Here is a 26,200-nt window from a genome sequence, read left to right as displayed (position 1 = left end):
GGTATTATTTGCTATAATTCAGCATTTTGGAAAGTTTCCTCCATACTTAAATCGTTTTGAAGTTTTATAAAAACAGTTTCGTAGGAATTGGTATAATACCTTGTATGCTTTGAATGTTTTTCAGAGAGGTCATATACAAATTCTACAGAGTGATTGAAACTAATTTTTAAATTTCAGCCATTCACATTTAAGATGTTGCAGTACCATAAATTTAAATCATTAGTAATTGAAATTTTTTTTAGGGATGGGACAATGGCATAGCCCATCGTGGCCGCATTAATTTTTTTGTTACCAGTAGATTTTTCGAGCAATTGAGGCGGGGAAGTGTGGAATATCTTTCTTTTGTGGGTTCAAAGGTCGCTTTTGCCCTGTATCTCAATATCCTCACTCTTTATGTTCCTTTCTCTCCCTCTCTTGCGAGGGGAATGTCATAAGAACGATTTAGCACAGTTACGAGAAATCGAGCACAATTCGGTCCAGTGCTTCATTCTAGCTTAGTAATCATAGGCATGATCGGAGAATATTGAAATTTAATCTGCAGCTTAAAGCTTAAACTGATGTGACTGCTTCATGCACTCAGTTCTGAATTCATTATTGATCTACTTTTTAGGCTAACTTGTCTCTTTCAAGCACTCAGTCAATTGCTGATAATGGATCTACCGGTGCTGGAGGACGATAACAAAGCGGTGGGGCACAGTGAGCCGATTAGTGCCATTACTGTTTCGCTACATCCTTTAGTTATAATGAATATATCGGAACATGTAACTCGAATAAGTGCACAACGGAACGATGGAAAACCCTTCGAGGTGAAACTTTAGACCACTTGTTATATCTTTATAATTTATTTGTCCAGCATTTAATTATTTACTTCAATGCTTTTTCTCATGGTATTATGTTGAAAATTATTTTGGATGTAGGTTTTTGGTGCAATACTTGGGAAGCAGTCTGGAAGGCATGTTGAAATGATGAATAGCTTCGAAGTGAAATGGAGTGACGAAGGAAAGGGTTATGCAGTTATTGATGCGGGCTTTCTTTCTACACGAGAACAGCAGTGTAAGGCCTTTTTTTAGGCGGCACACATGAAGCCTTAATCCTCGGTCATATCCAGTTACTGTATATTTAACCTTTTTCACTTCACTCCGAAGAGGAATGATATCTGTTGTTCACGTTGTGATGTTTTTTCCTTCATTGCTTTTCATGAAATTCTGCAGTGCTAATGTACAGCAGTAACTGGTTAGGAGTGGATATCTTAATGTGCTTATTTAAATTTAGCGTACGTGCCTTACGTCCAACTTGAATGAAGTATTTCAGTTTTGTGTTTTTCAGTAGCCGGATTCATATAGTTTTGTGTATTTATTTTCAGATCAAGAAGTATTTCATGATTTGGATTATGTTGGCTGGTATACGATTGGAAGCACAACACCAACATCAGCAGATTGGGAGGTGCATCAGCAATTCTCCGCAATACATGAATCACCAATTCTGGTGAAACTTGATCCAGAAGCACCACCGGGCAATAAAGTACGAATTTTAGACCCATGTTCGAGTTTATAAAATCGACAGCACTTAACAAGTTTTCTCAGTTTCTCATGCGTGAAAAAAACGACAAGGTAACAAACAATTCAGCTAGCTTGACGAATGAAAATTATTACCTTTTAAATTTGTAGTAAGTGGGGACTTTGCTGAATAATGAGCTGTAGCTCAACATGTGTTTATTTACAGTTACCAGTGGCTATCTATGAATCTCTGTGCACTACCGGCTTATCAACAAACAGCCCAGGTTCAGTAGTATGGCATTCAGTTAACTGGTCATTAGCCAGTGAACAAGCGGAACGTATTGGGATTGAACACGTTGCTCAGATCTCAACTGTTTCAGCAAACACTATTTCTTCCACTAATAAACAAATTGTGGGGCAGTTGGGTGCTATAAATATGCTGCAATCACGACTCGAACTTCTTTACGATTATTTAATAGTAAGTCGGAATAGTTCTAATTAAAATATAGAAGTGTTCGTTTTGAATAAGATTTAGAAAAGATATGAAAAATAGGTTTTATTCCACAGGTAAAGATAAGACACACTTCGTAAAGGACCGATCTCTAGAAAAGTGGAATTGCTGTGAAGAATTATGCAGACACTACTTCAGGCAGTTCGTAAAGGCGAATTACCACGCGATGAAGCTATTATACGAGAAATCGCTCAGTTAGTACGTCGAGTACCAGTTATGGGTTCGGAAAAATTCTTACAGCAATATAAAAATGTAGGTTTCACTATTAATAAGGTTTAGTAAATCACTGTAAGAGCGTTTTGTTAAAAGCAAAAACTATTTCATGATTTATTTTGAATTCTTGTTTGTGCAGTTGCAAAATTCACTATTTCAGCAGTGCCTGGAAGTCAAAATGACTTCGCTTGTAGCAGTTCTTGCAAAAACTTGTGGGACGCTTAATGATGTAAGTAAAATTCATTTTAAAATATTTTCAGCTTTACTTAAGGGAAAAGTCATACATATGAGGTGGTAAGAGAGAATCGATTCATGCAAAAAGAAAGGAAAGATGCATACGTTGTTGGATCGTAATTTTAATCTTTATGAGTTTCAGCGAAATTTTTGTTTAATTGTGGTTAACCTGAATATAATTTCACTATTTCAGCTAGTAACAAAGATGAATGTGATGTCAATGGAAAGACAAACTTGGCTTGTTGCCTCTGGCAGACGAACGCGTCCTTTTCATGCTATGTGATTTGGTACTTTGAGGTCTTTAAGTAAAATTCTCTATTAGAGATGTGATAGTCTTTTAATGGAAGTTTTCATACTTACAGTAACAATACAAATTAAAATTTTATAGGTGTAAAGGTAAAATTGTTGCGAGCATCGTAGCAATTTCACCCTTAAACCGTCAATGTTTTTATTGCTTCTAAACTCTAGCTTTGAAAGACAAACTTTTTTGTGTTCCTATTGCTTCTAGGCTTTAACTTTGAAAGATAAACTAAGATTTTAAAGTTGCCTGTAGGGAGGGCTGAATTTATCTGAATTTATTTGTTTGTTGAGACTAAAGTCAATAGGCTGTTGGAGAGGAAGAGGAAACTGTCATAATAAATGCCTTTGGAAAGTCTCTTTGTTGTTAAAAAAGTAGTCTTTACTTACACCCTTTTTGAATTTAATCGTTTTTTCTACTTTTGTCTGGGATCATCCGACTAGCATAATATAACGGAAGAATTCTCTAAAATTTTCATGCAAACCCTTCTTTGTAAGTAAGCTAAATACATAAAAATTTCAAATTTCGAAAAGAAATTTTGCTACTGTCGATTTTTCCTTTTTCTTGTAGTGCGTTTGCAGAAAGTTTTTCAGTAATTTTGCCCACTTCGCTACGCTTACATAACGATGAATTTATTAGTGGTGTCAAATTTGGAAAACCGGGTGGCTATCCGTTAAATGTATGTACCCTGTTGTTGATAGCTGTATACTGTTATTTTTTAACACTTTTTGTTGTAAACTTTTGTTTCCAATTACTTTCATGACTAATAAACTATTGGTTTACCGTTTAAGTTGCATATGAAATGGAATCTATAAGATTTCACAGTTAAAACTGTTAAAGTCTCCTGTTTATTTCTTATTGTTAAGTTCTCTCAGTTATAGTTGATTTCATCTTTTAGGGATTACCTCAATAAAATCGTATCTCAGTCGAATCGTTTTTGGAGAATAGTTAAAAACTGCAATAATTGCTTGTTATGTTCTTTTTGATATTAAGGTAATTTATTCATGGAATTCTTAGTGTGTTTAGAGACATCTGCATATGTCTTGTGCTGCCAAATGAAGTTTTCCTGCATATGAACTGGAATCTTATTTCCAGACTCTATGTTATTCTCTTCTTCCAGGGAACAAACCAATAATGTCGCGGACTGTCTTTTTAAGGTCCTGGTGCTGTAGTTTGCGAAATTCGTTGCGATGCATACAATTGGGTAATTGTATTCCCGAAAAGGTTTTTAGTTTATGAAAATTTGGTTAGCTGTCTCTTGGTGATATAAATTAGTGAATTATTTATATATTCGTTGATGTTTGGTGATTGACGTGTGGATAGTGAGGAAAAGAAGAGGAAGCGAAAGTAAATTTCAAATGCAGTGAGCTTGTTTCACGGAATTGAGCGTTTCTGAAGGCCTGGAAAGGTTTGAAAAAGTTGTTGTCAACTTATTAATGCTTAGATCATTTTGCTTTAGGGACTGTTCGGTGAGGAATTGCTGAAACATCCTTCGGGATTCAAATTACTCAATGAAAAAGTTAGGAAACGTTCCTTCGAATTGGTTGATAAGGTAAAAATTCTTTTGATTATTGTTGGAAATTATGTCTCATATTCAGGGGTTCCCGATGTCATTCAATTATTTCTTGTTATTCTCCTACAGCAATTGTGAAATTCTTGTTTTCCTAATTTTTCGATGGAATTAAGAAATTTTTAGGCAATTAAGGGACTTGGCATTTCTGATAGAATTGAGAAAATTAGTTTCTCTTCTTACTGATGTTATCAGGTTCATGCTTGATAACTGTTACCAGCTTAATCAATTGGTTCGATGACTGCACTACTAGCATCTTTTGGGCGTCTTTGAACAATATTTCAAAATAATATTTGCCTCTTTGGAAAACTTTTTTTGTTATTGATTGGAAAATATACCTATAGATTGTCAATCGCAAGTGTGAAAAGAAAGTTGTTGAAGTTTTTGATGACTTATCAAATGAAATATGTAGCGCTGCAGATTTGGTAAGTCTTGTTTACTCGAGGTTAGATTTTTTTGTACTAAAATTTAATTTGAAAAATTCCAAAATATAATTTGCGAGTAAGAATTTCGTAGTTAAAATGCTAAAGTACTAATTGTATTATTTTTTGACATGCATTAGAATTTTGACTGGTTATGCTTGGTTTAGTTTATACCATGGGTTTTGTGCTCTTTTTGTTGGAATGCATTCTGTTCATATACAGAAATTATATTAAATTACTAATGTCCACTAATCTAATGTCCACAAAATTTACTTGCGCACACGCATATAGGTATTTCAAGCTATTAAAACGGAACTTAGGGACAGTGAAAAGAATAGGAGTCATTGTTATTTATCAACAACATTGCTAACATATTAATTTTACTAGCATAAATTTCTTTCATTTCCACATTTTCAGGCTGAGTGTGTTCGAAATATGCATTCGGCTAAAGAATTCAGCGCAGCAGCGCAAGAAAGCATGAAAGATTTCACTGAACTCGTAGAAAGGTATTATTTAATATACTGCAAAAGGTTTCATTTCCTCTCATTTTTAGGTTTTTCGAATCTTCTCGTCGGTTCTTTTACCTTGAATTACCGTAATTCTAGTTTCATTATTTTCAGTTTAAATACCAGATCTGATTTGTACAAGGCATTGAAAGACTCGTTGGAAGCAGAAAGTAGTTCTTTGACTGACGTTGACAAACGCACAGCTTTGTTATTCCTCGATGATTTCGAACAAGCCGGTGTTAGTCTAACTAAAACTCAGGTAAAGATCCGTCTACATAAAACTCTTTTGAAATGTATATTGCATTCACTTTGAGGTCACTTTAACTATGAAACCGCTCGATTGTATATCCTGTTAACTCGCTTTTTATAGGAAGAAAATTGCAATCTTTGATATGGTAACGTGCTCTGCTGAGTCCATCTTATTGATATGTATGCAATAAAACTTTCCTGAATAGAAGTTTGTAGTTTAAAAGCTTTTGATATATTAATAAGATGGACTCAGTAGTTTAAAAATTTATTTTAGAAATTGAATGGTTTTGGTTTAAATTAGTTTAAAAATTGAGTAATTTGAAAATTCACGTTGAAGTATCACGCTCCAAACAATTTCATTTATCAAATAATAGACAACATATGATATGCTAATGGTTCCGAACCAGTGGTCCAATGTACTAAACTTTTGACCGCAAAGCCTGTTAAAAATTATGCCCCTTCTTTTTTGTGTTATAGTGTTACTTCAAGTTTACTAATATGTTAGAAGTTTTGATTAAATTATATTTTCAAATTAACGGGATTTTTTTATTTTTGAACCTTATGGTCTATGCTGCAAATAAAAACTCGAAGTGGTCCCTAGTCAAGGAAAGGTTCGGAATCATTAATGTATACATTATAATGATTCAATAAATTCTGATTTAGAAATGTGAATATGTGAGGCTTAGCAAGGAGATTTTCATGGTTGGTTCACAATTTGCCCATGGTGCTGAGCTACCCGTTACGGTTGCACCATTTTATAGTAAGATGTATAGAGTGAAGCGGCATCTCTATAGTCCGAATACACTTGCAGTTAACCGCAGCACCAGGCAGTGGTGCTATGCTACCTATTACTCATACAATGAAGAGCAAGTACGGTAATTTTCTCTCTGCATTTTGATTTTTTTCAACTGATATCACGTCGTTCATATTAGTCTCAGTATACTCGTCTCCTGATGGCGCTATAACTGTATGCATTGCATCATCCTAGGTCTCCCTAATTGAAACCTGACGTGCCATATTCCAAACTTTTCCATCCATTCATCTGTTAATTAAATTCTTAGTAGTTTAAATTATTCGGTCCTTAACTGTGACTTTCATGAAGCTGTCTAATTTAAATTTCATTTGTGCGCTGAAATCTTAGATCAAATGTTTTTTGCTTAGTTTGCATTCTGAAGGATGAGGACAAAATAACGAAATTTTGTAGGAGAAACGCTTACGTCATCTGATTACTTGTCGGCATTTGTTGGCTCGACTTACTGGCTACCAATCCTATGCTCATCGTGCTCAACATAATTCATTGCTTGGTTCGTACGAAAACGCTCATGACTTCCTGATTGAAGTCATTAAAGTTAGTTCATCTTATTCACATAATAGTCACATTGAATGCTTGAAAACTGATCACTGGTAAAAGAAAATTGCTGCTGATAAAAAACTGGTATTAGTCGCTTTCACTTCGAATATTTTTCAAATAGTTGTTGAGGATTAGAATTGAGCTAATTTTAGTTTTTAGTTATCTTTTTTTTTCGCCTCTCTCAAAGACTTGCTACATTTATTTAATTAACTATGTACTGTTTAACTATGTATGTCAAAGCATTTATTTGTTTGTACTGCAGTCATGTCAATCAGCGGCTGAACAGGAGCTAGCCGTGTTGGCTGATGTTTTAGCTCAGGTTGAATCGAAGCGAGAACATCTGTGCGAATCTGATTTAACATATCTTTGTATGCTGTATCGTGAGAATGCTTTTGGTCAGTTACAGCATCTTTCCAGGTAATACTGAATCCGAAAACATTTTGTCGTTTTACTTGCTTTTGACCATGATGGGGTAAAATAGGTAGATAAAAGGTAGAATCATCCTAAATTATCCAGATGACTCATAAGGCATATAACCGATACAACGGATCTGTGTAAACAATTTGTTGGAATTATGCAGAACCTAGTTCCAATAGTATATTTTATTTACTTTAAATGTTTCTCAGTTATTGCTTTCTTTAATTTCAGATATTTTTCGTTTAACAATCTCCTAAGAGGATTCGAATTGATTACAGAACGACTGTACAACGTTTCTTTTTCAGTTATGACGCCTGTTGCCGGGGAAATTTGGCCAGGAAACGTTATTAAGATTGTTAGTTTTTTTATCATTGCTTACGCTTCTATTTTTTGGTGTTATAAATTCATAAATATAGTGCAGATTTTTTAAAATTGTGTCCTGTTTTTTTTTTTCTTCACAAATCATAAAGATATGTGGTTCATTCAAGAATTCAAGAATGTTGACTGCCTGTTTGAGTAGGGCTGTTGTTTGAACAATTTAAATCATTTACAAAGTAATAAGGATTTCAGACGACATTTTTTGTTATAGGATGTTTTTCAAGACAAAAGCAAGTTTTTGGGAACAATTTATATCGATATTCAAGATCGACAAACGAAAACATCAGGCGACTGTCATTTCACTGTTCGTTGCTCCAAGCAGGTTTTCTTTTTTGACCAATTAAAAGGATGCAAATTTCTTCGTTATACTAATGTGGTTCAGAAACAAGTTTTCCATAATGAAAGGTCATAAATATCCTGTCGAACACTTTGTTTGTTATCATGAGAAAGTAGCTTCAGAGTTTGATGAAATTATGAACCTGTTTCGGAAATCCATTACGCAGTTGTATCTGACATGTAAATGCCTTGTGAAAAACTTTATATATAGCGACTGAACTTTGGTTACTATTTCTATCAGAGTGTATATGATTCAGTTAGATGATGGTTCATATCAAACACCAATCGTTGTTTTATCGTTGTCGTTAACGAAAGGATTGGAGAACATCGATAATGTTTTTTTGGTCCCCCATCAAGCTGAAAATTTTTTCCACGAAATGGGTCATGCAATGCATTCAATGCTTGCGCGCACTCAGTACCAACATGTTGCCGGTGATTCCGTTTTTATCATTTATAATAAAGTATTTTAATGAAATATGCAGAAGTCGCTTCCTTTATTATGTACAGATTTTAGTTTGCATGATTTTAAATTCATTTTCACTTCTCAGTTTAGTGCAAAAATCTTCCAGGAACTCGTTGTTCAACTGATATGGCGGAAATCCCGTCCAATCTGATGGAATATTTCTTTAATAACATTGATATTTTGCGCGAAATAGCGAAAGATAATCACGGACGTCCAATAAGTGTCGAAGATGCTGCTTCTCTCATAACATCACGATTCGCTTTCACATCTCTGGAAATGTTACAGCAGGTTTCTTCATTTCGAAGTTTTCTACCTAAGGATTAGGCGCTCGAAACTATAGCTAGTTTATCCATTTCACAGTGTATTTTTCTTGTTCCAGGCTGTGTACAGTCTTTTTGACCTTGAGGCCCATGGTGGCAATGCGGAAGGTATAATGAATGGTCGAGTTTCAACAGCCGATTTATATGCATCAATTTGGTCGGTGGTTTTTCCAAATGTCAAGAAAGAAACAGGTTCCGCATGGCACCACCGGTAAACCAGTTTTCTTGAATTTTCGCTTCGAATGAAGTTTTTGAGATCAGAATGAAAGCGAGAAGAGATTTGTAATTCGTCACTGCTTTCAGATTTGCACATCTGGTACCATATGGTGCGAAGTACTATTCCTATCTGGTAGCAAGAGCTACGGCTTCGTTGATTTGGAATACTAGATTTCGTGATTGTCCATTTTCCAGGGAGAACGGCCTTGCGTGGGCAAAGGTTAATGTTAGGCGAATTTTTGCATTTGTCCTGCGAATTTTCATATTTATTGAATCAAGACCTGTGTTGATAAAGAATATTGTAATTTGAGATTAATATATTGAACATCACTTTAGAGCTTGCTAGGCTGTGTTTTTATCGGACAATTTATCTATTTTCAACAAATAATCAGTTTTATGGGAGTTTTGCAAAAAATTTTAATTAATCTAACTTTATTGTTTCTCGTAGGTGTTATCAAAAGGTGGCTCGTTGCCCTCTGCCGAGTTGTTGAATTCGGCTCTTGGCTACTGGCCGACAGTGCAGAATTTAGCGATGGCGCTGAAGGAGGAAGCTGACCAAACTTGCCAGCGTTCAGCCGTCAGTATATAGAGGCTTTACAAATGTTGAATCGGTAAATAATCTTCATCAAGAAATCATATCCTGACTAGAGTGTTGCTTTCAGTCTTCATCTCCCTTATTTAAGCACGCTTTTACTCTGGCTATTTTTATCTTTTCTCTCATTTCGTTTCTTTTTCGCTTTATGGAAAAAATGTGGGTTTCAGGGGTATTTCTTTCTGTCTGTATGCTATCCCTCTTTCCAGACGATTAATACACGATCATCTTGACATGAAAATTTGACTCATATACTTTTTTACGAAGGTTTCTTTAAAAAAATTTACATTATAGTAGCTTCTTTTGTCACTTAATTTCTCTTCCTAATTTTCTTTGGAAAATCCGTTTTTTTCACTAGTTTTACTGGTTACCTTTTGTTCATTTGTCATTAATCCGGTCTACATAGCTTACTATTAGGATAGTCCGACCCGTTAATCACTGTGACGGTGACATTGCCCGGCAACAGTTGTCAGTGATCATATAACGCCGTCTGATCCAGCCTGCTCATTAAGTCATCTGATCTTTATCTACCGATACTCATCATTGTCTTTACGACTTGTTCAAAGTTTCTGCAAGTTATTTCGATTATGCCTCAGTAGCAATCGACGAATTGCTGTTTTCATTTTCCCTTGAAATATGTACTCTTAGGACGGAGTTGACTTTTTTCATTAAAAAAGTATTTTCATCCATGTTTTGACTAGTTTCATTGTGTTTCTGTTGCATTTCTCCGCTATTCCCCATTATCATCCTTTTTTAATACCAATTACATTTCATGATCTCATCAAATCATTTCTTTGATTTACTAGAAGTGATCATGTAAAGACCTATTAGTGTATATTTGAAGTATACTGATTTCATTGCAATAGAATTTGTTGTCCAGAATCTATTATACGTTTTTCATTCAGGATTCAGGTTCATAACAGCAGGTTCAGATTACGTGTAACCAAGTTTTTGGCCTGGCGAGCAGCGCTTTTTGATTCTGTCTGAAAAATTCTTCACTCGCTATATTTATTGTGTTTCAGTTTTACACAGTACTGTTGTTTTTAAAGATTTTACATTTTAGAATTTTGCAGGATGCGTGGATTTTTACCTAAACTCATCGCTCATTTATTTTAATTAGTTTTTCTTTTCAAATGGAATTCAAAAGGATTGAAGTAGGGATGTTCGCTTTCAATGTTGGAATTGGTTCTGCCTTGTATTACTTATGAATCGTACGTAAATATGTCATTAGTTTCATGCATTTCGAATAAAATCCATTAGGATAAGTCCATCGTTTACGATACATGATTTGATGAAATCTGAAAAAGGGCATAAGGGGTAATACATTTCTGTTTTGATGCTGTCGTATTATGTTTTTTCTTTCTTTTTTAAATTCATTTTAAAGGATTGTTGTTTTCTTGATTATACTATATCTGTGAAACAGTGTTTACGATGCATGTTATCTATGAAGCTGTTTTTTATAATGCATGATCTGATACGATGCAACTGTCAATTCTATTTTTATAAATGCAGTAAGCTCAAAATGCTAAAAATTTTTTGTAAGCTGCATAAATGAAAAACAAAGTTCAATCACAGATAGTTGCCACATACATTATTAGGTATTATAAACTTTCGTCCTTATTTACATCTGGTAAACTCTCGTCTTTATTTTCTAACTTCTGAAACAGTAAATTGCAAGTTTTTTTGCAGATGATTCATTTTCTCAAAATTTAAATAGATTTTTTATTCCAATTTCTCCATTATATCTGGTTTTACCTCACAGTTATGTTTTGTTCTTTTTTCTATTCTCCGATTGCACTCATGAGCTGACATCATTTATATGCTTTTTCTGTTTAAAAAAAAAATGAAATTTCTTACAAAAAAAAAAACGAGTCTCATTCATAAGATCATGAATTGTGTACCACCAGTGATAGTGTCGGATTGATTCATATTTGCATATTAATACCAAATTTTGATGTAACTTCGGGTGTTTTTCTTCAATGAAAGCTTAATTCTTCGTTTGGAGAGTATATTTCTGCATCATCTTACTTAAACCCAATAATCATCCCGTTCATGTTATGTAAGACATGCATTCCTCTTAAATTTGATCTTCTGGCATCTTAAGTTTAATCATCTAACCTATAATGTTCTAAAAAAAAAAAGAAGCCAATTTCATCCGGTACATGCGTAATCAGAGCTGATCTCTTATCATATCAATCAAATTTACAAATACATTGGAACATATAAAATCTATTATTCTGTATATTGCAGTAGATTAAGCATTTCTTTATGATAAGATAAGCTTATATTCTTGTCCTCTTGCATTTCTTATTTTGCAGTGCTCATCTTTTCCATTTTGTTAATTTGGGAGATGAAGTCATTCAATGGAAGAGGTTTTTGTCACATTTTAATGTTAAGAGATAGTGTACGAGCCAGTTAATCAATCATCAAAACAATAATTATATTGTTTTATGACATCTTCCGCTATCTATGGATGATTAAGGGAGATAGTTCAGGTTGCTATCCATCCCTCAAATTATTTCATTTAATTCATCTGACTCATTATTTTGTTAGATTTTCACATTTTAAATGACTAAGAAATACGATTGCTTTTCAACAATTTAACTTCAATCATTTTGGATAAATGTTTGGTTTATAATCTAATAGTGCATATTGAGGTTAGCACATTTTATCAGTTTATTGATTTATTTACCTATTTGGAAATTATGCAAAAAAAGTGGAGCATAGTAATGTATGGGAGGTTAATTACGACATTTCCATCTTTCCTGCAAAGTTGATTTAATCCTGTTGTTGATAGTGGCAAGGATTTATGATTTCTTCAGGAAATTTTTATCAAAGTGAGTAATTAACGATTCCGAATGACATAGAGATTACATGAAAATCATTACGAGTAATTTTGTCATCATCGTGTGATAAATTGGACAACAAGTGGAGAATCGAATAATAAAGAATAGTTATTTCCGATCCACTCTGTATGGACAAGAACAATAATGTATGTCCGGTCCTGGAATACCTGGTGAACCTGCCTAAAATAAATAAATTGGCTCATTTTGTAACTGACATTCTTTTGACAAGTGCTTCTGTTGAAATTAACTTCTTGCAGTCGTCCATAGGAACTTTTCAGGTTGATGACGCGTATTGGGAAAATTTATCCTATTGTATTGTATTCAAGTTTGCTCACCTGTCCTGGACGTCCATCTTTTCCAGGTTTACCATTACGGCCGGTTCGCCCAGCTTTACCTGGTTCTCCAGGTTTACCATCCGCTCCACATTTGCCTTTTGTTCCTGGCTGTCCAGGTAGACCAGGAGCACCAGTTTGTCCTTTTGGACCAGCTATACTGATACTCCTTTTTCCATTGCTTCCGTTCAACCCTGGTTTACCGGGAATTCCATTAGCTCCTGGTTCTCCGAGCTTACCAGGTGGCCCATGTGGTCCTCTCAATCCTGGCCTTCCCGGTTTTCCCATCGACCCTTTTCTCCCGGTCGGTCCCTGATCACCTTTGATTCCATCCGATCCTGGTAGTCCAGGAGGTCCAGGAGGACAAATGATACAGCCACCCAGAATGTTATACGTGGCAAGAAGCGCTACACCAGCTATCCCCTTAGAACCATCATTTCCAGGTTCTCCATCTAACCCCTTTTCTCCTTTGTCTCCCCTTGGTCCTGGTGGACCCCGTGGACAGTTATTTGGCTTGTCACAGCCTGAAATATTGATAATAAGGTTAACTTGTTGGGACATGCAAACTTCACAGTGATTCGAACGATTTGAAATCTTAAAAATCATCCAAGCAGAAAAAAGCGGAGGAAACATACAGCATCTCTGAAGTTGTCGTTTTATTCTTTTCAAAAAAGTACTGCTGAAACTAGGGGAGAGAAAAATTTTTCTAGTTGGCTGGGAATGAAGTTGCACAATTTTCCTCCACGTATCATTCACTACTGCCTGAAATTCTTTTTTCTGTAATATGGAACCTAAGAACTCTATCAAAATGATCAATATGCAGAAAAATATCTTTCTGAAATTCTTATCTAGCCTAAAAGTCTATTACAGGAATCATCAAGATTAAGGTACCATAGACTTAAATTACCAATGATTAAGGTGTCGCAAACTTTTGAAATATTTTCATCTTACACATGAAATGAAATCTGGGTCTACGAGATTGTATCGTAACAAAAGATTATCAAAATATGAGATATTCTATGAACAGTAGGATGCACAACAGGTATTCGTTTTATTCTCAAATTATCTGGAAAAGTTGCTAATCCGATTATTATTGCTTTGAAAGAATGAGGATCAATCCATTTCATTTCTAATCCTTGTTGTCTAATCCCGAATAGAATTTTTGTTTCATTCAAATAACCATAGAATATCATAATTACATTAAATTCTTTCATTTCGTCCATGATATCATCGTACAAATTATTGATATCATTGAAAATCACACCAATTACTATCAATGATACTGTTATCACACTGATACTAAGCCCAATTGTAAGCGCTATAGCAATGCGAATACCACCCATTCTCCTGAAATCTTCAACAGAAAATGATTTTTCTTCAAATTTCTATAACATCAATTGAAACGAAAGAACAAGATCTTCAGAGTTATTGATATCGAAGTGCTAACACATTAGAAGTCATGGTTTTCTCATAAAAGCTGACCTGGACAATATCATCGATATGCGGAAGTGGTGGTAATTGCGGAATAGTACCGAGCCTCAGCGGAACACATTCTCGTAAGCATCAAGCAAGCCAAGTCGATGATAATATAATTATCCGGTCAGGTTAAGATGATTTAGTCCAAATCAACAATAACCTAACCAATAAATGAATTAAATGAGATAATTCAACGACTAGCAATGTGAAATTTCATCTAGGAGACGCGCATATGTCATATCTGTATGATGCGACATCTAGAATTTCGCATTTTTCTGTTTCTTTTTTCTTTTTATTTAACAAATAAAAAGATAGGAAGGAAATGTAAAATTCTGACAGAATGATATAAGTAAATGCTAAAAGATAAAAGGATGTTAAATAAGACTAGAAATTAGTAATGAGTATAGATGTGATGAAAATTTGATGTGACAAATTTTTATCATTGCTATGATACTTCATTCACTTGCACATTATTTAAAAATTATGTCTAATTATCTATCTCTTTAAGATTGTCTCATTCATTTACTGACAAATTTTTATTAATTTCCAAACTTTTCAACAATAAAATGTGTAAGATTTAGAGGTTATACAATTAAAGCAAATGTTACTTCACGATGTCACAATGTCACTTTTCTATTTTCAAATAAATTTTAATCAAAGGAGAATTGAAATGAAACTAAATTTTAGAAGCTCAAATTATTTCATGTCGCTTGCCGCATATAGTTTTATCATTAAGTAAGTAAAAAGTAAGCTACAAAAAGGTAAATGGAAATTTGACGACAAAATTTTAATTCCACTACTGATGGTTATTTTCTTTAGCACTGATAAGTGAAGCGCAAAAATACAATTTTATCTAAAACAAAATGTTTATATCAGATAAGAAATGATAGTATTTTATCTAGTTTTGATTTTTATTACTAACTTCATTAATGGGAAAAAAAGAATTGTTGGAGAAAAATTTACCATTTTAAAATTATTGCTACAAGTTTACACTCGAATTACAATTTCTTCACTTTTTTTTTGTTTAACTAAACAATTTTTCTATGATTTTTGATTTCGAGCTTATCATCTTTATTCATATTCATTTCAATATACAGATAATTGATAGCTTCCTTATCAACTCAAGTTTTCACTTCACTTCTCGTTTACTTTTGTTGCACAACTAATCCAGCTAGCTAACTATCATTTCTCGAGATTCACGAGATATGTCACTATTAACTAAGCATTCCTACAAATCTTCGCCATATCCAAACTTTCTGTTTTCAGGAAATCAATAACTTTTAAATTACATCCATCTAAGTAGCATAAATTGGGACAGATAGTTTAAAAGTAAACAGATTAGTTAGTTTAAAAGCTTTTTTTTTGCTCTAAAAGAAATTATTAAAATGAATTTTATATTTGCTAAAGTTTCACAGGCTTATTTTCAAGCTAACAGTATTTATCTTCTCATATACATATCACCATCAATTCTGATTCTCGCATAATCGCTGGTTGCAATAAATCACATCTGTGACTTTTCGAGAATTCGAGAATCGAAAAGATTTATCACAGTGCAAATTTTCTTCCTTATTGTTTCGTTTAATCAATTAATGCAATTACTTTTATATATTGATACTATGACCTTTTATCGTCTATTTTACTTGAAGTTTGATGGTCAGAATATTCTCAGGATTATAATAATTCATCAAAACATTTTTAACTTTTCATAAATGCAAATTTTAAATGATGTCTTATCTATATGCATATGTTCTAAATTATCTTCTTATCCTAGTTATGAAAAAAAACTATCATCAAGAAAATTGTATGTTTATGATAACAAATTAAATTAGCTTAAGCTGTTTACAGTCTTATTAACAATTGGTTGTTATTTATTTTTAAAAAACTTTTCAGGCTTATACTATTAAATAAACCACAAAAGTAATGCAATAATAAGAATGAGATAAGCGGATTATTTGAGAAATTGAATGAGAATAATCAAATTCAAATTCATTTGGTGACAATCTTTTTTTTTGCTTGATCTTTCCAACCTAGAAAATAAAGTTATTTTAGATTAAAAAAAATGCCTTATACTCTTATAGGAAATATGTGAAAATAAAATTTAGCCAATAATGTGATATTTTGATAAGAAGAAGGAAATGAATGGTGACCAGGTAAGTTTGAAGGTGTAGTAGTGATAATGAATGGTTGTGATTGTATTTGTGAACGGGTAGCAATATTACAGAAGGTATCATTTCTCAACTTTTTTTTTTTTGAAAAGTTAAACAAGATATTGAACAGCTTTCCATTCCTTTAATTTATCAGAAAAGTTAAATTAAACTACACAAAGAATATCTATCATCTTAGGAAGAGTAACACTGATAGTATTAAAGCATGCTCACTCTCTAATTACCACTATTATCGTCTTCAACTCTCTTCTTCAATTCTTTTCTTTTCTAAAAATGAAATTCCGCCTCTCTATCAACCATTTTTTCCCACTTTTTTTTCCTTGTTTGCAAACCGGATTTCCTGATATATAAATTACGTGAAAACGTAAAATGCTTCCTCTTCTTCAGTAATTGTCTCTGGAAATAAACACTGATAAATTTCTAATTCCTTATCACCAAAACATTTAAATTGATGTCCTCAAATAGGTATAAATCAGAATTTAAAAATGGTCATTACAACTACCTAATATGAGTAACCTGCTAGGTAATTAATTAAGAATTTTGTTTTCACAGCAAAACATTAGTAAAACAGTTCGGGATTTATCATCATCATTGTCATCACTATCAACATCAACATTGGTGACCACTGTCAACATCATCATCATCATCATCATCATCATCATCATCATCATCATCATCATCATCATTATTGTCACGTGAAGGCAGCATCAGTAAATGACAGAGATAGTGAAAAGAGTGATAAGGCACATGATTCTCATTCTTCGTTCTATGATCGAAGCTTCTTGTATTCTCCATGTCGTGGGCATGGACAATAATGAGCATCTGGTCCTGGTATACCTGGACTACCTGGCTGAAATGCTTATCACTGATTATTTTCAGCTCTTACGGCTTTTAGCTCTTTATGTTAAATAACATACCTTTCCGGCTTTACCATCTTTGCCAGGTTTTCCATCTTTTCCAGCTGCACCTTGTGGTCCCTGTTCACCAGATTCTCCATCACTTCCTTTTGCACCATTTTTTCCAGCTTCACCAGCTGAACCTGGTGGTCCTTTAGGACCTTTTGGTCCAACTGGCCCAACACCTCGCTTACCATCTTTCCCAGGTTTACCAGGTTTACCAGGAGGACCATCTGGTCCTTGATCACCTGGTACACCTGGTGGTCCAGCTTTTCCAGGTGGTCCAGGTTTGCCATCTGGTCCTCTTCTTGCGCAATCACCTGGCAAACCAATACCACCCTCAAGACCAGGTTTACCAGGTGGTCCTGGTGGTCCTGCTGGACATTCAATGCAACCACCAGGAATATGGAAGGTAGCTAAAAGTGCAACACCATTTACACCTGGACGTCCATCATCACCAGCTGGTCCATCAAGACCTTTCAATCCTGGATCACCTTTAGGACCAGGTGGACCTCTTGGGCATTGACTATATGATGCGCTACATTCTGAAATACATATCCAATGTTTTAAAGAAATATTTGATATTTTTTATCGAATTTTCCTCACATTCACTCTCTTATTACTTAGAAAATGAAAATAGCAAATCTGTTTTTGATTGATTCTTTTTGGGAATCGATTTTTTTTTTTTTTAAATGAAACTAACGGCAATGAGATGGAACTTGTCGTTTGGCTCTCAAAGCAAGACTCTCAAAACCACGGTTATATCCGTTTCCATTCAGGAACTCATTTGACCGGGCGGATAGGATTTTACTCCATGTATCATCTGCTATGTCCTGTTAATAGAAAATCCAATGATTACCTGTTCTCTCGAGATAATCAATCGAGATAAATAAATAAAATAATAGATTGAACAAAGCCATATTCAACTTAAGGTTTTCGTTTCTGATAACATTCCTCATACGCATATCTCTCCATTCACATTCATTTCTATGTATAAAAAGTACCATTCTCATGTAAATGATAGCATTATCCCCATTTCAGGTAAATGATATTATCACCCTCATTCCAGGTAAATGATAGTATCTTCCCCATTTCAGGTAAATGATATTATCATCCTCACTTCAGGTAAATGATAGCATCGATCTCATTCCAGGTAAACTTCCATTAAACTACAAATTGAATGATACCTTGAAATCAGTCAATTCAACGATAAGTCCACTGTACAAATCATTGATATCATTGAAGAGGAAAACTACAGCGATCACGGATATACCCGTGATAAATGCACTAGCGGTCATTCCAACCGCTATAAGTAATTTTTCTGCCATCGTTATGCAAATTTTACAGTTGGTGTTGATGGCAGGATTATTTTTTTAAACACCTGAAATACATCTTTCCTTTGTTTACTTCACTTCAATGACAAGTTATGACATCTTTCAGTTAGTCAATAGATGATGGCTTTTCATTTATGATTAAGAAATTTAGAGAAAGATGAAATCCTTAAATTCCAATTCAATAATGGAATCATTAATAATTCTATCATCGATGACAATAAAATTGGAAATTAAATCGATCGTATTTCAATCATTTGCATTGCAAAGTACTTTTAGAATAAAAGAAGCATCACATTAGGCTAACTATTCAAGGTAATTAGCCGTGATCTTGAAATTTGACACTGGAAAACAACAATTGGAAATGATTAGTTTATGATAGAAGGACACTTAGGACATGTATATCACATCATTTAAATAAAACTCAATGTAATGGATGAAGAACGAAGTGATGCTTAATGAAATAATTTTAATTTAAAAAAAGGAAAAAAAAGCCGAATAAAGGATACATTAAAAAGTTTGTAAAAACTCTTAGTATTTGAAAGGATCAATAATTAAAATATATTAATATTTTACTTAAATTATTATTAAAATATTAAATATAATTTTAAAAAATTTGAAATGAATAATGCATGATGGATAATCTAAATTTAAAAACTTACCGGAAGAATTATTTTGGTCAAAGAAACAAATATTTTCTTCTCATTAATTATCATCATTTTCGAGGTTATTTCTTCTTTTGTCTATTTTTCCATCTTTGACCAAAATGATTTCCTTTCTTTCATTTTTTTTTTTGTCGATTAAAAAAAGAATGTAAAAATATGTATTCGGTAACTGGAAATGTAAAATATCATGAATGTATGTTGACATATTCCGCTAATTTCTTTTCATCCATCCACCACTAATTTAAAGTTAAAAAAAAAAAAGCTTCCGGAATTTTTTGATGAAAATGTCCTCATTCATTTAACTGTTCGATTAATTGTTTGATTCATATAGGAAGTAATACACACACACACACACACACATACAAAGTACAAATTGACATTTTTTTATTTTTATTTTTATTTTTTTAACAAATAAGCATCAAAATTTGGCTGAAAAAATCTTTTTTCTTGTATTTTTAATTTTTTTTTTAGAAATTTGAAATAAAATTTTTAAAAAATTTATCAAGTTAATTCATTTCCTATCAATTAACATTTTGTTAATTAGATGGTGGAAATATTGCATGATGTATATTTTAACTAAATGAAATCATATAGCATCAGGATTTACAAATAACAGTTGGAAAATTAATGGGATAGCTAGATTGAAGAAATCTCGGGAGTAAGAGTAATGCAAAAGATTAGCATATGTTATGATATATTCTGGTGTGGATGAAAAATATCAAATGATATGAGAATATATTAAAAAAAAAAAATTATGACAGCAAACGGAGTACTATCCATTCAGCTAACAAACTGAAGAGGAAAACGTTTCTTAAGAGGAGAAGTTTTTTCCGTCTTCGGTCAACAGGTTCTTTTGTTTTTACAATTAAAGGAAAAAAAAAATTCGTTCGAATGCTTGAAAGGTCATTCCTGATTGATTTCTTTCTTTATTCAAAATTCCTGTTTTTTTTCTCCCTCCCAAAATATGTTAACAAATGCTCATACCACTATTATAATTTGATGATAATGAGCTTCATTTGTTGTATTTTCAATATATATCAAACATGTTTTTCCATATTGTGTGACACTTGTCATCAGTAGATGTCATCGTTTGAAATTGTGGAAATAATGATTGGAATGAGTAATTAAAATGAAAATTGTTGTGTAAAGTTAGAAAGTTATTTGCAAGTAAATGAGTAAGTGCAAAAAAAAAGGATTGCAAGAATTGAAATTGCAATACTAATACAATTAACCTTTCCAGAAAAATCATTTTTTGTTTTCGTAGATTACGATAATGTAATAATGATAGTTCATTTGATGTACAAATACATGATTAATTAATTTAGCAAATGATCATTTTTCATTTATCAAATGTATTTTATTTGATTTAATTATTATATTTGACATAGATTTAAATTAAAATATAAATTTAACAAATAATAAAACAACAATATGAAAAGTATTGTTGTTTTATTTAAAATTGATTTACTAGTAATTCTATCCTTCATTGAGCAATTTATTGTATAATTTTTTGAACTACAAATAGGTGCTATTTTACCACAATTATTTCGTTTACCTAATTGCTGTGACAAACATTCACAACCAATGATAACATCTTTTAAGCATAAATTTTTTGAACCATCAAGAAGATATTGAGGGAAATTTACAAATACTTCTATAAGTATCGTATTATTTAAATGTTTCCAAAAATCAAATACATTTAGAAAATTTGATTTTTCGGCATGTAACATATTCACAGAGCTATTATTGAATGCATGTAATTCCATATCATTGATATTACAATGTTCAAGAATAAAGGTAGAAAGTTGAAAATTAGCAAAACTTTCACTTACTAATAATTCAATTTGGGTTGAAATTAATTCAATTTTTTCCATTTTAAGCCCATAAAAAGCTTTTCTTTCAATGCTTACAATTTTTGTATGAAAAATTTCAAAAATTTTCAAATTTTTAGGCATTTTTGTAATTCTTAAAGCATCAATTCGGAAAATATGAAGTGATAAGATTTGATCATTGTTAGCCAAATTAATATCTAAACTATCACAATCACCAATAATTAAAATTGTCGAATTAATATCCGGAATATGAGTAAATTTTGAATTTATACAAAAACATTTGGCAAGAAAATGATACAATTTACAAAAGATTCCATTAGAGATCCATTCCGGTGGTTCATGACATATTTCCTGTTTTGAACACTGATTAGCATGAAAATACCAGGGTAAATTTAATGATACATGTTTGTCAAGAAGCAAACTGTTTGTATCACATTGCATCACATTACAATCGAATAAATTATTTTGAGCATGAAAATAGATTGGTCGAAAATTCCGGAATATACTATCCACTGTACCGGAGAGTATTTCTGTTTCGGTTATGGTTAATTTCTTGATCTATAATAAATGGTTTTCATTTAAATATCCAATGGTTTGAAAGTTTTTGTTAAGAATCTAACAAATAAGTTGAATCATTCAATTTTCAAAATAGTTATCAAATGCTAGAATCCTAAATTAATAAACAAACGTTAAAACCCTAAATTAATAATTATTGATAAGAAACGAAACATGCAAAAATTAGTGTAAAGGATTTATCACTTTTTTTAGCTGAAAACTTGGAGTAATATCAGAGTACCACAAAAATAATAGAAGATTTGTATTGCGCTAATTTATTTCAAATGAATTCTTCAAATTTAAAATTCAAATTTTAAATTTTACTAATAAAATTAAGAATTTGTACTAAAATAGGAATGTAAACAAATTTTTCACCTTGGCATTTGAGAATGATTGTTCTTCACATCGATAAATTTTTGTTTTCACTAAAATCAAGTTATTGGCTTCTAATTTGGCAAAACTTTGCTTCATAATATTTGTTATATTACAGCGAGAAAAACGAAGCGTTTGAACTTTGGCCCCTTGAAAAACCATTCTATCTATAAGGTTAATATTGCATTTTTGCCATGAAAACAAATTCACTGATAATGCAGCAAAAGAAGCCACAGATAATTTATCAATTTGTGTTCGATCGATACGAATCACATTTGATTGAAATCCTCGGAAAGCATCCTTCTGAATCACATCTATTCGACATCGTGAAATTTTCATAATTTTAAATTTCTCCAAATTTAAGAAAGCTTTAGCGGTAATTCTATTGATAATTGTTTCTACAAGTTCCAATTTTTGAGTTATTGCTTCCATAGTATTTTCTGTTTCAATTTCCCATTGCGCTTCTGTTGGGGCGTTTTTGTCCATAAATTTAATTGCTGCTATCTTTTTTAGCGTACTATTTGAAATACTCAAAATTTTCGCATTATGAAATGCTTTCATAGCTATTAGCTCGATGATAGAATTCCTGATTGCGAAACGGCCAATTTTTTGATGAAAATTTCGAAATCCAATAATTTTTTTATTTAAATTCCAGATGGAATTAATTAACTGAATGCTTGCAGCTTTTATGCCTACAAAGCAATCAGGTGGAGCGATCAGGTGTGCATCTTCAAAGATTACATCATTTATTGTTGAATTCCGGAATATAGCACTTCCAGATAATTCTATGGTAATATTTCCACGCGCAAAAAAATGTTGAATTTGATGCATTGAACCTGTAATTATCACTTTTGTTTATCTTTATCAATAATAGACATTGATAAATTAATTACTTCATATCCGAACTGTTTCATTGTCTCTCTTTTATCTTTTTTTCATTCTCGACAAACAAGTATTAATAATTTTTTGAGGAAAAAAATTTTCCTTTCTTCTTACAATCTTTTATGCTTTGTATAAATCAATTTATCAGCGCATTTGTTTCTATTTTTCTCTGAATTTTGCTGAATTCACATAAAATTATTTCTGAATTTATCATTTTAATTTGGGATTTCTCGAAATTTACTTAAAATTTGTTTTCCGGAATAGCATCGAATAGTAATATGATAATTATCACTATTCATACCTATTATTAACGTTTACTATAATCATGTGCAATTTATTCAACTAACCAAAAGCGCCATGTTCAACATATCGTATAAGACAATCTCGAAAATATATGTAATCAATATTTGTAAGACCACTAAATGCTTCGGTAGCTAATATCTCGATAGTAGTATTCCGAAACCAAATATGCTTAACATTGGTTAATTCTGAGAATGCATTTGATGGTAAATAGCCAATAGTCGTTGCTTGTACAAATAACTTTTCCGGTGCTTTTCGAATTCCACGAAATGTCCACGGAAATATTTTTAAATTCTTTACATCAATAATCTAAAAATTTACATCAAATTTCAATTGTAAAATCTAATAAATTTCTCGAATATTTTCAAAATTTGAATTATTTCTTATAATTAAAGTGTTGGGAGTATCATTCATTCCTTTAACCCATCATAAAATACAAAAAAGGTCATTTTTGTATTTTATGGTCATTGAAGTTTAAAGGTCATCAAAGTTACTCATTGATGACCAATCGTGAACAATAAATAGAGAATTATCATTATGATACTATCATAAAATGTAATCACAACGAGATTAATCCAAAAGATTAACTCTAAAAATTAAATCTGTTTGCATAATTTTCAAATACATTGCTATCAATTGATACTAAAATATGATCATAGCCAAGGATAGGATATGAATTATGCTCTTTCTTGGCTACTATCCAATCATTTTAACATTTCTTATTAAATATTCTTTCACTCATTCTTATTTTAATTATTTTTGTTAATCAAAAATGTAAAGATCAATCACATTAATATAATTAAAGATTATAATTCAGAATGATAACAATTTCTTGCAACACATCAAGAAATAACTGTTCAGAATCATTCTTTTGTTGGCTAAGATATTTAGGAAACCTGAATGATCATCCTAATTTACATTTTCCTAATGAAATTATTATTTTATTCAAATGAACCTTAAATGCGCTTTGAATGATAGTATTATTGAAGGTGTCATTTGGTATTATCACTTGCTTACATGAATGTATCACCAATGAATCAATAAATTCTATTTTTCCGAAATGAGATAATCGGAATTTTTCGGAATGTATTCTACCAAATGAATCCTCACATCTGCAATTTATCCTTTTGATAATCCTTTGAATGTTATCTGTTAGATACGTTTGAAAGTCATTTCATTGCACTAATAGTCTTTTTTTTTTTAAGTTCACTTCGTATTTTGAAATTTTTGTTTAATTAGAAAATTTTTTTTTCTCTGTAAGTTCAAAAAAGATTTTCATTTTCATATAAATTTAGGAAAAGTTTTACTTACAATTTCTTTTAACCAATGTAAAGCAAAATTAACACATTGAAGTTTTTATTTCTTAATTTTAAAAGCATATCAAAGTGCTTATTTACATATCAAATTGACTATTTTACATTTCAAACTGATTATTTGAAATGCTCATTTTAAGCTTATTTAAGAAAAACAAAAAAAAAATACAAATTAGATTTCATAGCAATTTATGCTAATAGCACTTTTAACACTTCCTTCATGTTGTATACGAACAAAAAAAAAAAAAAAAAAAGAAAAAAAACCGCAAACTAAAGCTATGATTTTATAAAAAAGTTTTAAACGAGTTAAGATTGAAACGTGAAATTGAAGGAAGTTGAAAAAAAATAAATCTTTTTTTTTCAATGATCAAATTTGAAGTATTTCATCATTTTCAAAATGTCGCATTATTTGTCACCATAAAAAAAAAACAATGGTTACAAAAAAAAGAAAAAATTCACGAAGAATTTGTAATTTAATTTTGAATGAAATTAAATTACAAATTCTTTGCGAATATTTTCAAAAATTCATCTTATTCAATCAAAATTGAATGCATCCTGGCAATACATATTACCATAATTGGGCGGTATCGTATTTGATTTTATACCGTAACTACTCGTCTTGACGCAAATAACATCTCGAATGAAAATAGAATATCAAAAAGGAATAGAATCCTTTCCATATCTCTTTCATTCTCAAAAATGAAAGAAAAAAAAAAGATTGTGAAATCTATCAAACTTTTTCCGGTAATCCATCCGTTTATGGTAATTGTAACCGTATTTTTGCAATTTTAGCAATTAGCTAACATTCTAAAACTGGATGCTTTTTTTTGGCATAGGTAACTTTTGTTATGAAAATTTACGGAAATTCCCTGCTAAACTGAATTATCATTCGATCTCGCAAGCTTACAAATTCACTCAAACTATCTTCCGGAATAATTTCCAGAATAGTCATAAAATATGAAATTATGCTTTATCTAACAGTAAATATAGTAAAATATCTTTTAAACACTACCGGATACGGTCGATTTTTTGTAAGAAAAATTTGGGAAGTTTTCAGCTTCCAATGAAATAGGCTATTTTTAGGGTAGGATCATTTGATAATTTCATTAAAATTTATTAATTTCAATTTGAATATTAAAATGAAAAGTTTCAATAAATTTCCTTTTTTAGTCGTTTATAAATTAAAATATAATTATTCGCATCGATTTTTTTGCAAAAAAATTTTTGAATTTAAATTTTTTTTTTTTAAATTTACTTCAGAAAAAAAAAGTTGTCACTTACGAACATATGACGGATCTGTTTAAGCATAAGCAATTTAATGGACAACTGGCTAATGCAAATGAAATGGAGATGAGAAGTAGGAAAGCATAACCATCGATCAGTAAGGTGGACATTTCATTGATAGTGAGGACACTTGAGGACAACAATTTGGAATAACTGAAGAGGTGACAAAACGGACAATGATGATGTTGTTAGCTTGATAGAAGAGTAATTTCATCTTTAACTCTTTCGACACTTATCTTTCTTTCTTTCTATCGAAAAGCAACTTGTTACCGCATTCTATCAATGAATGGATTTCGTCACTCACGGTCAATCTTCCTCAAATTGGTGAACACACACACATACACACACACACACACACACACACACACACACACACACA

General features: G+C 31.8%; 5 protein-coding genes across 5 annotated transcripts; 2 read left to right on the top strand and 3 right to left on the bottom strand.

Annotated features, from left to right (window-relative positions):
- Positions 1-604: 604 nt before the first annotated feature.
- Positions 605-2,864, top strand: LOAG_02624 (hypothetical protein). Its single transcript, XM_003138161.2, has 7 exons — positions 605-806; positions 918-1,053; positions 1,364-1,521; positions 1,723-1,974; positions 2,146-2,259; positions 2,381-2,449; positions 2,648-2,864. Exons 1-7 carry the CDS (start codon positions 651-653, stop codon positions 2,735-2,737), a joined length of 975 nt encoding a protein of 324 aa, XP_003138209.1. The 5' UTR covers positions 605-650; the 3' UTR covers positions 2,738-2,864.
- Positions 2,865-3,866: 1,002 nt separating this feature from the next.
- On the top strand, positions 3,867-11,048 carry LOAG_02623 (peptidase family M3 containing protein). The gene is made up of 16 exons (XM_020446069.1): positions 3,867-3,976; positions 4,212-4,304; positions 4,667-4,747; positions 5,162-5,250; positions 5,365-5,509; positions 6,163-6,369; positions 6,704-6,847; positions 7,113-7,267; positions 7,499-7,622; positions 7,857-7,967; positions 8,239-8,413; positions 8,551-8,732; positions 8,824-8,975; positions 9,068-9,200; positions 9,429-9,591; positions 10,478-11,048. Exons 1-15 carry the CDS (start codon positions 3,887-3,889, stop codon positions 9,567-9,569), a joined length of 2,022 nt encoding a protein of 673 aa, XP_020303545.1. The 5' UTR covers positions 3,867-3,886; the 3' UTR covers positions 9,570-9,591; positions 10,478-11,048.
- A 1,478-nt stretch (positions 11,049-12,526) lies between these two features.
- Positions 12,527-14,093, bottom strand: LOAG_02622 (nematode cuticle collagen domain-containing protein; the record flags this gene model as incomplete). The annotated part of the gene is made up of 3 exons (XM_003138159.1): positions 12,527-12,598; positions 12,754-13,274; positions 13,931-14,093. 3 exons carry the CDS (start codon positions 14,091-14,093, stop codon positions 12,527-12,529), a joined length of 756 nt encoding a protein of 251 aa, XP_003138207.1.
- A 3,064-nt stretch (positions 14,094-17,157) lies between these two features.
- LOAG_02621 (hypothetical protein) lies at positions 17,158-18,615 on the bottom strand (the record flags this gene model as incomplete). Its single annotated transcript, XM_003138158.1, has 4 exons — positions 17,158-17,241; positions 17,309-17,832; positions 17,991-18,120; positions 18,475-18,615. The coding sequence occupies 4 exons, from the start codon at positions 18,613-18,615 to the stop codon at positions 17,158-17,160; spliced, it is 879 nt and encodes a 292-aa protein (XP_003138206.1).
- Positions 18,616-20,656: 2,041 nt separating this feature from the next.
- LOAG_02620 (hypothetical protein) lies at positions 20,657-23,851 on the bottom strand (the record flags this gene model as incomplete). The annotated part of the gene is made up of 4 exons (XM_020446068.1): positions 20,657-21,673; positions 22,046-22,878; positions 23,272-23,533; positions 23,813-23,851. 4 exons carry the CDS (start codon positions 23,849-23,851, stop codon positions 20,657-20,659), a joined length of 2,151 nt encoding a protein of 716 aa, XP_020303544.1.
- Between the last annotated feature and the right edge of the window lie 2,349 nt (positions 23,852-26,200).

Source organism: Loa loa (genome assembly GCF_000183805.2).
Source record: "Loa loa unplaced genomic scaffold supercont3.87, whole genome shotgun sequence".
NCBI lineage: Eukaryota > Metazoa > Nematoda > Chromadorea > Rhabditida > Onchocercidae > Loa > Loa loa.
The sequence above is the reverse complement of the archived record's forward strand: the minus strand, read 5'-3'. Positions and strand labels throughout refer to the sequence as shown.